This window comes from Tenrec ecaudatus, chromosome 1 (assembly GCF_050624435.1).
Source record: "Tenrec ecaudatus isolate mTenEca1 chromosome 1, mTenEca1.hap1, whole genome shotgun sequence".
In the NCBI taxonomy this organism is placed as follows: Eukaryota; Metazoa; Chordata; class Mammalia; order Afrosoricida; family Tenrecidae; genus Tenrec; species Tenrec ecaudatus.
In genome coordinates, this window is record NC_134530.1 from 307478638 (window position 1) to 307489123 (window position 10486).

Consider the following 10486-nt stretch of genomic DNA (forward strand, 5'->3'; position numbering starts at 1 on the left):
TGGAAGACACCCATGGACTAAGCAAAATCTCCCAATGACTTTGCTGGTTTTCACAACAATATATCCACATTTAACTGACCATGCTGATTAAACATTTTACCATAAGTATATATATAAATAAATAAAAATGATGCCCTTTTATTATAATCATGCTACAGATGCAGATTACTACACAAATGAGAATTTCATTTCGGTATCTGGTTCACAATTCTCAGTGCCTTCTGCCTTTATAAGTGACAACCAGCCCTACCTGGGGGTCTTTAGAGGTCTCAGCTGAAATTTCATCTAACAGTGGCAACATGTGGGTCAGCAACCAGAGCTCCCTGGATGATTTCATTTTATTGGGCTTCTCTGACCATCCCTGGCTTGAGACACCACTCTTTGTCATCTTTCTGGTGACTTACATCTGTGCCTTATGTGGGAATATTTCCATTATCCTAGTTTCCCGGCTGGATCCTCAGCTTGACTGTCCCATGTACTATTTTGTCTCCAATCTTTCCCTTCTGGATCTCTGCTACACCACCAGCACGGTTCCACAAATGCTAGTCAACCTCAGGGGACCAGAAAAGACCATTAACTATGGTGGTTGCGTCGCCCAACTCTATATTTTCTTGGCCTTGGGTTCCACTGAGTGCATCCTTCTAGCTATCATGGCCTTCGATCGTTATGCGGCTATTTGCAAGCCTCTTCACTACCCAATCATCATGAACCAGAGGCGCTGTATCCACATGGCCACTGGGACCTGGATGAGTGGTTTTGCTAACTCCCTTGTTCAGTCTACGCTCACGGTGGTGACTCCAAGATGTGGGAGGAGAGTGGTGGACCATTTCTTCTGCGAAGTTCCTGCCCTTTTGAAACTAACCTGTACAGACACTCGTGTCAATGAGGCTGAGCTCAATGTCCTAGGGGCTTTGCTTCTCCTGGTGCCTCTCGCCCTGATCACAGGCACTTACCTCTTCATAGGGAGAGCAGTCATGAAAATCCGCTCTGCAGAAAGTCGCTGGAAGGCCTTTAATACATGTGCTTCCCATTTGCTGGTGGTCTCGCTCTTCTACTTCACAGCCATCACTATGTATGTCCAGCCTCCCTCTAGTTACTCTCGTGACAGAGGGAAGATCATGGCTCTCTTCTATGGAATCATCACACCTACCCTGAACCCGTTTATCTACACGCTGAGGAACAAGGATGTGAAAGCGGCCCTTCGACGGGCACTGACCAAGGAGTTTTGGGTCAAGACAAGATGATCTCTGAACAAGGAGACCTAAGTGACAAGCATGGATGTGTTAACCTTGCCAACAAGATGTCGGCTATGACAGTAATGAGAAGCAGGGTATCAGGTGGCATAAAATTCACAAGTCGAACAGGACCAAGAAATGAACAGTGTCTACATAGCGTATCCACTTAGGACAAGAACGGTTTCACCAAACTGAAACCTTCCAGGTTGGCGTCAGTTTTATGATAACCCTCATTACCTGGTCATGTAGCCTTAGGGAAAAAGTAGTGTCACACATCAGGAAACATATCTAGAGAGTTGTATGTTTGGGTTAAATGGTTTATATAAGTTAATCCCAAGCAAATGAAAACTGAGCATTTTAGAAATGCATGGCACTAATATTCTGAGATAAATGGAATCAATATGCATTGATAGCATTAGTCATCTTCCAATGTTCAATGTCTGACTATATTAAGACTCTTTCAAAGAGATCCTGGTGGTGCAATGGTAAAGCGCTCAGCTTCACACCAATAGGTCAGAGTTCCAACACACCAGTGGCTCCATATCACGAAATACCTAGAAGATCTTCTCTCATTAAGATTACAGTTTAGGAAGCCACATGTGGCACCGTTCTCATCTGTCCTGTTGGGGTGCTATGTGAGGGAATTAACAAGGCACATATCAAGAAAGTTTTGGTTTTTTTGTCTTTGATTAAAGCCATAAAGTCAACTGAATCGACAGAAAATTCTGGTAAAACATAAGCTAGAAATATGAAAACAAAAATGCATGAAATATTTCATATTGGTGATTCTAACAATAAATTATTTTTTGCCAGAATCTTTGGTCAGGCTTATGTTGCTTTTTTTAAACAACAGAGAGGGTGATGACAATATAAGTAGAAGTTGTTCTGTGGCAAGGAAAAATCTGGGGTGTGCTTTGGATGGTAAACAGAGGTGGAAAATACTTAAGGTGGAAAAAGTCCTAATGTAAGAAAATTAAGATTCTAGTCATTTACTTGCTTTTCAATGATGCTTTCTTCACCACTTGGTTTGCTAAGCTCTTCATATTTCATTGTAAGCGTTTTAAGAGCTTCATATATAACTCACAAGCTTGGTTGAATTGTTAGTGAGATTTTTTAAATGTTTTATACCACCTGAATGAAAAATATGCAGATCCAAAGATGTCGAGAAAAAATGACATATTATCAGTGCAGAAAAATACTCATCTTTATTTTCTGGAATAACAGGGAGACCGCATGCATTCTGAAGGGGCATATGCTGTTTCATCAGTAGAGTGATGGACAAGCTTTGATATTGGGAGAGGGAGAAATAACTTCTTGTCTTTTACTACTTTTCTGAACTCCAAATTTCTCTTAATTTGGATATTACATATAGAAATGTATTATAAATCCATGATGATAAAAATAATGAAACAGGATAGAGTTTCCAGAAGCAGACTTACACATACCCTATTGCGAAGTTTATGATACTTATGTCATTGCTTATGGTGGGGAAAGTTTCATCTTTCCAAGATTCTGTGTGGGAACAAGCAAATATCCATATGCAAATGTTTCAAATTCTTTGAAAAGGATTAATACTTATGTCATGAAAAATTTCCAGGTAATGAGAGAACATCAGTAGTCATTTGAAATTGACATATTATAAATCAAAAGTTTGAAAAGCCAATAAAGTGATACTTTTGTAATAATGTATAGCCTTACATATTTAGGTTAGGAAAGAAAAGTATTCTGAAGAATTAGGTAAGCTAAATACCTAAATAACTATCAGTAGTTAGGATGGAACATTTTCAAACTAAGTAGAAGAAAGGAAGTGATGCAAATCAGATCAAAAGTTACTGAAACAGGAAAGTACAATGTATAGTGGAGGGGGTTAAATCATTGCCTCAAAAGCATTACTGAAATGTCAAATTTCTGGCCAAATCACTTAAGAATAAAATATAAACAACAAAAACATGTATGTGTGTGCGAGAGAAAAAGAAGATGGAATTTTGAACACAGTCTTTGAAGTGCTTTATTTCTCCCATAGGGAATTTAATTTGATATGTTATTCTTCGTCCCAGAAGACAATTAATAAATAATAAAATGTTCATTTTGTCTTCCATATAGTTCCACACTATTTTCTATGTGGGGATTCATGCAATCATAAGTTAGGCAATCATACTGAGTTCTCAATTATAGCATATCCGTTCCCACAGATTTCCCCAAAGCTTCTTGATAAAGGTGCTGCCCACCTATAAATGCATTGGATGTATGTATGCATTGTGATAAGAGTTGTATGAGGCCCCAGTAAAATGATTTTTAAGAGAAAGATCATATCCAGTAAAAAATGCATGTAATCACATTTCCTCCTCTCAGTTCACTGTTGCCACTATTTCAAAATAATAAATTAAGTTCCTCTAGGAAGCTATTGCTAAACATGAACAACGTTCTGAAAATGCTTCGGTCTTTTTTCATTATAAATTACTTAATATTATATTATAAGTGAAATGACAGTATGAGTGCTGGGGTTTGAATTAGAGTGCTATGTGACTGGTAGCATTAACCATCTATCTGAATTCAACACTGCCACAATTTATGAATACTGAAAATTGCAAATATTCAATCTGGGATCTAATAAATTGAATACAAAACAAAACTCGACTATACACTGCCTACAAGGTACATATTGACATATAAATATATATTCACTGGCATTGAGTTGATACCAACGAGTAATAACCCTATAGGACAGGATAGAATTGCCTGCCTCTATTGGCTTCCGAGGCTGTAACTTCATGCATGTTGAAAGCCTCAGCTTTCCCTTGCAGAGCAGCTGGTGGTTTTGAACTGCTGACCTTGTAATTAGCTGCCCAACTCATAACCACTGCATTACCAGGGCTCCCTTAAATATATAGGAAGTCGGCGCGCCTCCTCTCCTGCCTCCAGAGTGGGAGCCCGGCGCCAAGGGCGGGGGCCAGGAACCAGCGGGCGTGGGGGCTGTTGGAGCCATGGAGCTGGCTCCAGAGCTGCTGCAGCTGGAGCAGGCTGCTGAGACAAAGGCAGGCAACAGGGCCAGTTGTGAATGTATGGATTCCTGAGTGAGACCTGGAACTTAAGCAAAGAGAAACCTTCAAGGAACAGCTTCCACTGAAAACTACCACTTACAGGCTTTGGGTTAAGACAGCAATTTCTGTGCCTTCCTGATAGTACCGAGACAAGCTTCCCTGCGACCAGCAACCAAGAAAGGAGAAACTCTCTTCTTTACGAAACTGACTGCTTAAGATACCTGAATCGCAAGAACAAAAACTCAAGTGAAGTGCTAAAATTATTCTGACATCGTTGGACACTCATCCTACTGCGGAGCATATTTTTCAGAGCTTCCTGTGCTGAGGTTCCGAGCCTTCCCTGGTGCTTATTTATCCCCGGGACTGTGACCATGTGTGAATTCTGGCTGTGTTTCAACTGCTGTATTGCCGAGCAGCCCCAGCCTAAAAGGCGACAGCAGATTGACGGAAGCATGATCAGTGAGCCAACCAACTTTGTGCACACAGCCCACGTCGGCTCAGGAGACCTGTTCAGTGGGATAAACTCTGTTAGCTCCATTCAGAACCAGATGCAGTCCAAGGGCGGCTTGGGGCGTCATTGGCCGCCAATGTGCAGATGCAGCTGGTGGACACGAAGGCTGGCTAGCCCAGGGCTCCTAACAGATGTGTGATGGTCCTGTTCACCCTCTTGTGGTTGCTCCAGTGATGCGTGACTGTCCTGTGAAGAAGCTATCGCCGGATGACTACTGTGTCCCCGTCAGCTGGCATGCATGCCTCGGGACTCGTGGACAGAGTTCTTTGGATCGTGGCTTACTTTTCCAATCACTCTGAATCTGACCTTAGCATGATCTTTTTCATAACTGCTCCCACCATGTTGAAACCTCCTCCTTTTTTGTTGTTTTCCTTGCTCCCCGCCTTAAACATTTCTCTCCCCACTTGCTGCCCTCCGCCTCATGATTTGGCTTGGTAAGCAAGGACCTAGTAGTATTTTTTAATCTGTCACATGCTGTATATTTTGGCAAGTATGAGACACACAAGCACAGTTCCTTCGCGACTTCAACGGAGTGGATCTCGCGTGCTTCATGGAGTTGCTTTGTGGGGAGCCCACCGAGCGCCAGAGGCCAGTCTCTTTGCTGCCGGGGGCTGACGACCCTGCTGCTATTGGGGAGAACATGTAGCTGGGACAGCGGGCCACGTGGGCTTCCCAGGAAAAGATGACTTGTAGCGTTATTTAGAAGGAAGCCTTTTTGGTCGCTTTGATTAGAATTGCAATAAAAGAAATGCTTACACTCAAAAAAATATATAGGAAGTCAAACACACAAAGATTTAAAAGGATATACTGTCTTAAAACAAATTAAAAGAAAACTGTATAAATTATGGAGAAAGTAGATTTTGGACCCAGAGATTACCCGTATTAAGGAGTTCTTTCATGATAATAAACGAGAATGTGCAAAAGAGAATATAACGATCTTAAATATTTATTAAGTTGGGTTTTTTAAAATACTTTTATTGGCGGCTCTTACATCTCTTATCACAATCCATAAATTCCTCCAGTGTGTCAGGCACATTTGCTCATATGCTACCATCATCATTTTCAAAGGATTCTCTTCCCACATGAGCCTCTGATATCCGCTCCCCCTTTATTCTCCCACCCTCCCCTACCTACCCTCCCTCATTCATGCTTGATAAGTTATAAATTATTTTTTCCATATCTTACATCGTTCTACATTGACCCTCGCCCTCTTTTCTGTTATTGGACCCCTGGGAGGGGGTTCTAGTTTGAGTCTTGTGATCACTTCCCGCTCTCTCCCCCCACCCTCCCCTAATCCTCCTGGTAACTCTACTCTCCTTGTTGGTCCTGAGGGGTTTTTATCTACCCTGGATTTCCTGTGTTTTGGGCTCTTATCTGTAGCAGTGTGCATGTTCCACTCTAATCCGATGTGTAAGGTAGAATTGAGGTCATGATAGTGGGGTGAAGGAAGCACCAAAGAACTAGAGGAAAGGTATGTTTTTCATTGGTGCTATGTACCTTCACTCACTCATCTCTTCCCTGTGACCCATCTGTGAGGGGATGTCCAATTGTCCACAGATGGGCATTGGGTCTCCACTCCATGGCCCCCACACCCCATTCAACTTGGGTATGGTTTTATTCTGGGTCTTAGATGCCTGATACCTGATCCAATCGACACCTTATTATCACACAGGCTGGTGTGCTTCTTCCATGTGGGTTTATTGCTCTGAGGTAGATGACCGTTTGTTTATCTTCAAGCCTTTAAGACACCAGATGCTATATCTTTTGATAGCCAGGCACCATCAGCTTTCTTCACCACATTTGCTTATGCACCCATTATGTCTACAGTAATCATGCAGGGTAGGTTAGCATCACAGAATGCCGGATTGTTAGAACAAAGTGTTCATGTGTTAAGGGGGTATTTACGTCAAGACCCAATAACCATCTGCAACCTCAATTCTTAACATAGAGATATGAGTACATAGTTCTAGGCCCCTTTCTTTATATATATGCCTATATTTAAGCCTCTATAAATGTCCTTTGCCTCCTGGTTCTTTCCTCTATTTCCTTTTTACTTCCCTCTGCCCCACCATCATGTTGGACCTTCATTCGGGTTTAGTAATTCCTTGCAGCTACATTACCCTTGATTGAACCCCACTAGGCTTCCAATGACCTTCCTTCCATTGATTTTACTTCACTTGCTGTTTCCTTGGTTCCCCCCTTTCCCCTTCCTTTCTCCCACCTCCCCTTCTTCCTTACACCCTGAAACCATTGGTTCCATTCTTTTCATCTCTGGATTATTTGTCCCACTTATCTAGATAGACATGCAGATACATTAATAAGTGCAAAACTCAGGCAAAGCCAAATAAGATAACAAAGGAAGCGAAAAGCAACAAAACAATAACAACAATTGCACAAAATAACAATAAAAAAAGCAAGCAACCTACCAAAATGGGAAAACCTATAGGAACTTTAAGGTGTGTTTGTTTCCCTTTACAAGTGTTTTCCAGTCAAGTCTGCTAGGGTGGCACACTCTGTCTCCCAAGTCTATTTTTGCTATTCCCCATGGTTTCATCAGTCTGCTCCTCCTGCTGCTCTTCTGCATGACTTCAGTGCCTCACCCCAGGGTGATGGAGCCAGACAACTGTGCACTATTTCCGCGCTGTGTCTCCACTGCTGTCCCCGCGGCGTCATGGTTCAATGAGGGATGCTATGTCCCATGGTGGGGCCAGCCCAATGGTTCTTCCTGTGTGTTGTCTGCTCCAAACAGGAACATTGTCATTGGGGCTTGGTGGGCCAGGATATCCTCTCCTCCCTCTCTATCCCTTTGTATTTCTCCCATGTGTGCTCTAGTCCTACGTGCCCTCTCCCCAAGCTGTAGTCTCAGTGCTGCCCTCTAAAGTTCATTCTTATGAGTGTGGGGGAGGGGTTGTGGTGGTGTCCACATCGTTGGGATTGAGGCTGGCCCCACAGATCTCTCTATTGGTTCCCTGATACATGCCAGTATGTCGTATTCATGTTTTGGCATATTGGGTTGAAGCCTGGTCTCTCTTTCTCTCTCCCTCTCCTGTGGAGATGTAAACAATATTCTCCCCTTGGGTGGATTAGTGCCCTATTCCCCCTACTACTCATGGCTTTTTCCCCCTTCTGTTTCTTCACACTTGTATTTAGTTGGCTGCCACGTATATCCCTGGATTGGGGTTGGCCCCTGCCATAGTTGCTGGACCTCACCTCAGGGATGTATGTATATAGCATTTCCCCTATGCCCCCCCCTTTTTTTCTTAAGCTTACCTCAGTGAACTCATGTTGTACTTGTCCTTTTGTCTTGACTTACTTCACTTAGCATGATTTCCTCCAGTTCTTCCCATGAGGCAATGTGCTTCGTGGTTTCATCGCTGCATTTTACAGACACGTAACACTCCATTGTACATATGCACCACAGTCTTTTTGATACATTCATCTGTTGGTGGAAATTCGGGTTGTTTCTAACACCTTGCCATGCTGTGACACAATGTGTGGCACAAAACGGTGCCACAATGAGCCTTGGAGCTCAGAGGACTGGCCATGGTTATTTCTCGCCTCTTCTGGGTAAATGCCCAGTAGGGGGATTGCAATGGGGTATGGTAGTTAAATCTCCATCTAGTTTAGACAGCACTAAATCAATTTCCATAATGGCTGTACATATCTACAGGTGCACCAGTAGTGGGCAAGCAGTCCTATCTCCCCACAGCCCCTCCAATAATTGTTACTGTATGATTTTCTGAATTGGGCTATTTTTGAGGTTGTTGGGTGATATCTCATCGTTGTTTTAATTTACATTTATCTTATGTCTAATGATCAGGAATATTTTCTCCTATGTTTATTGGCCATTCAGATTTCTACCCCTGTGAAACTGTTATTCAGGTCCTTTACCCACCACCTTAGTGGGCAATTAGTTTTATTCTTATTGCAAGCTTGCAAAGTATTGTACATCTTAGTAATAAGGCCTTTGTGAGATGTCTGTATAATCCTATGTGCTAGAATTTACTCAGGTTCAACTTGTGTCCAAGCATGTGGTCTATCCTAAGTGTGTGTCATGAGGTCTTGAAAAGAATGTGAATTTTGTCACATTTTGGTGGAAAACTCTGAAAATATCTCTCAGGTCAATTCGTTCAATTTTACTGTTTAGATCTGTAGCCTCCGTGTTGAGTTTCTTTTCTTTTGATCTGCCTTTGAATTAGTTAACGTTTATTGTGTCAACCTGGCCGATAAACAGATGTAGGGGTAATGGAAGGGCAGAAAAATAAATGGCTCGGTGAGCCTCACCTTTTGATTTCTTGAGTCTCTTGCTTTGTGATGGTCAGATCAGGGTGCAGCTGCCTTAGCCAGCTCCCTGCTTCAGCTGTCAAGGCTCACTTCCTGCAAGATATCCCTGAGGTGAAGCTGTATGGACCTATTCCGATGCAGCCCTGGGTGCTGGATCATCTGTTTGGAGACCCCTGCCAGTCTTGAGTTGCTTACATGTTCTCTGATTCAACTTTCCTCTTGTAGTTGACGTCTAGTGTGTGCTTTGTGAGATGGAGGAGGACTTTGTGGATTGGTGTTGGACCCTAACAAGCCATGGTTCCCCTGTGGAAGACAGACTGGGAACCAAAGTTCACAAATGAAAAGCTGAGGATCCTCTAAGCAAGAGACGTTAACTTTGGTTCAGACTTGTGTCCATTGGTTTGTCCCTATAAGTGGTGTTCACATCCTACTGATAATGGTTTCTATGGAGATCCAGAGAACAGGTCCAAACTGCTCAGTGACAGCCAAAGTTAGGCTGTCATCATGAATCTAGGGTCCGCTCATATTGTCACATGTATACCCTTATTCCCTCCTCTTCCAATAGTGTATGACACCCTAGGTCATCCTTCTCCCATTACTGTATGAATTAGTTAAAGTTTATTGTGCCCACCTGGCCGATAAACACATGTGGGGTTCATTGAAGGGCAGAGCGATAAATAGCTCAGTGAGCCTCGCTTTTCTAGATCTTGGGTCTCTTGCATTGTGAAGGTCAGACAAGGGTGCAGCTATCTTAGCCAGTTCTGAAGGAGCCATGAAAGGAGGCTGTGCCTCGTGTCATCTAACTGTCTAGGACAGTGTGCAAATGTCTATCCTAGCTGGTTCTCATAAACTGCTTCCTTACTGCAAATGGCAAGAAATTTGGGGGAGCCGCTGCAAACAGTGTTCCTTGATAGAATGTAAACAAAAGTGGTATGGACTGAGACATGGATTTCACTCTCAAGGCTATGAGAAAGTCAAGTGTGGGCATAGCAAACTTGTCTGGGAACACTGCCAGTATTTAGTACAAAAAAAAAAAGTAAAAGACACTGACATCCATTGGGGCTGCAGTTTGTACCGTCTCTGTGTCTACTTTGTGTTGCAGTCCTGTATTGCCTCTGTATTGCCTGTGTGTGTGTATGTGTGTCTGTTTGGTTCATGTCCATTCTCCCTGCTCAAGAAACCACATCCAGTTCCCTGCTTCAGCAGGCAAGGCTCACTTCCTGCAAGACATCCCAGAGGAGAAGCCACATGGAGCTACACTGATGCACCCCTGGGTGCTGATGCAGCCATGTGGAGACCCCTGCCAGTGCTGAGATGCTTACACATTCACTAATTCAACTTTCTCCCTGCAGTTGACATCATTGTATGTGTTTTGTGAGCTGGAGGAGGAATTTGTGGATTAGTGTCAGGCATAT

At 42.9% G+C, this 10486-nt stretch overlaps 1 protein-coding gene and 1 pseudogene across 1 annotated transcript; both read left to right on the top strand.

The window, feature by feature from the left end:
- Positions 1–299: 299 nt before the first annotated feature.
- LOC142437549 (olfactory receptor 2B6-like) lies at positions 300–1244 on the top strand. Its single transcript, XM_075540664.1, has one exon. The coding sequence runs from the start codon at positions 300–302 to the stop codon at positions 1242–1244; it is 945 nt and encodes a 314-aa protein (XP_075396779.1).
- Positions 1245–4542: 3298 nt separating this feature from the next.
- Positions 4543–4901, top strand: LOC142437550 (CDC42 small effector protein 2-like; annotated as a pseudogene).
- Positions 4902–10486: the final 5585 nt, after the last annotated feature.

What these genes read in the sequence shown, in the direction of transcription:
- LOC142437549 (XM_075540664.1), top strand. Translation starts at nt 300, where the DNA reads ATGTGGGTCAGCAACCAGAGCTCCCTGGATGATTTCATTTTATTGGGC.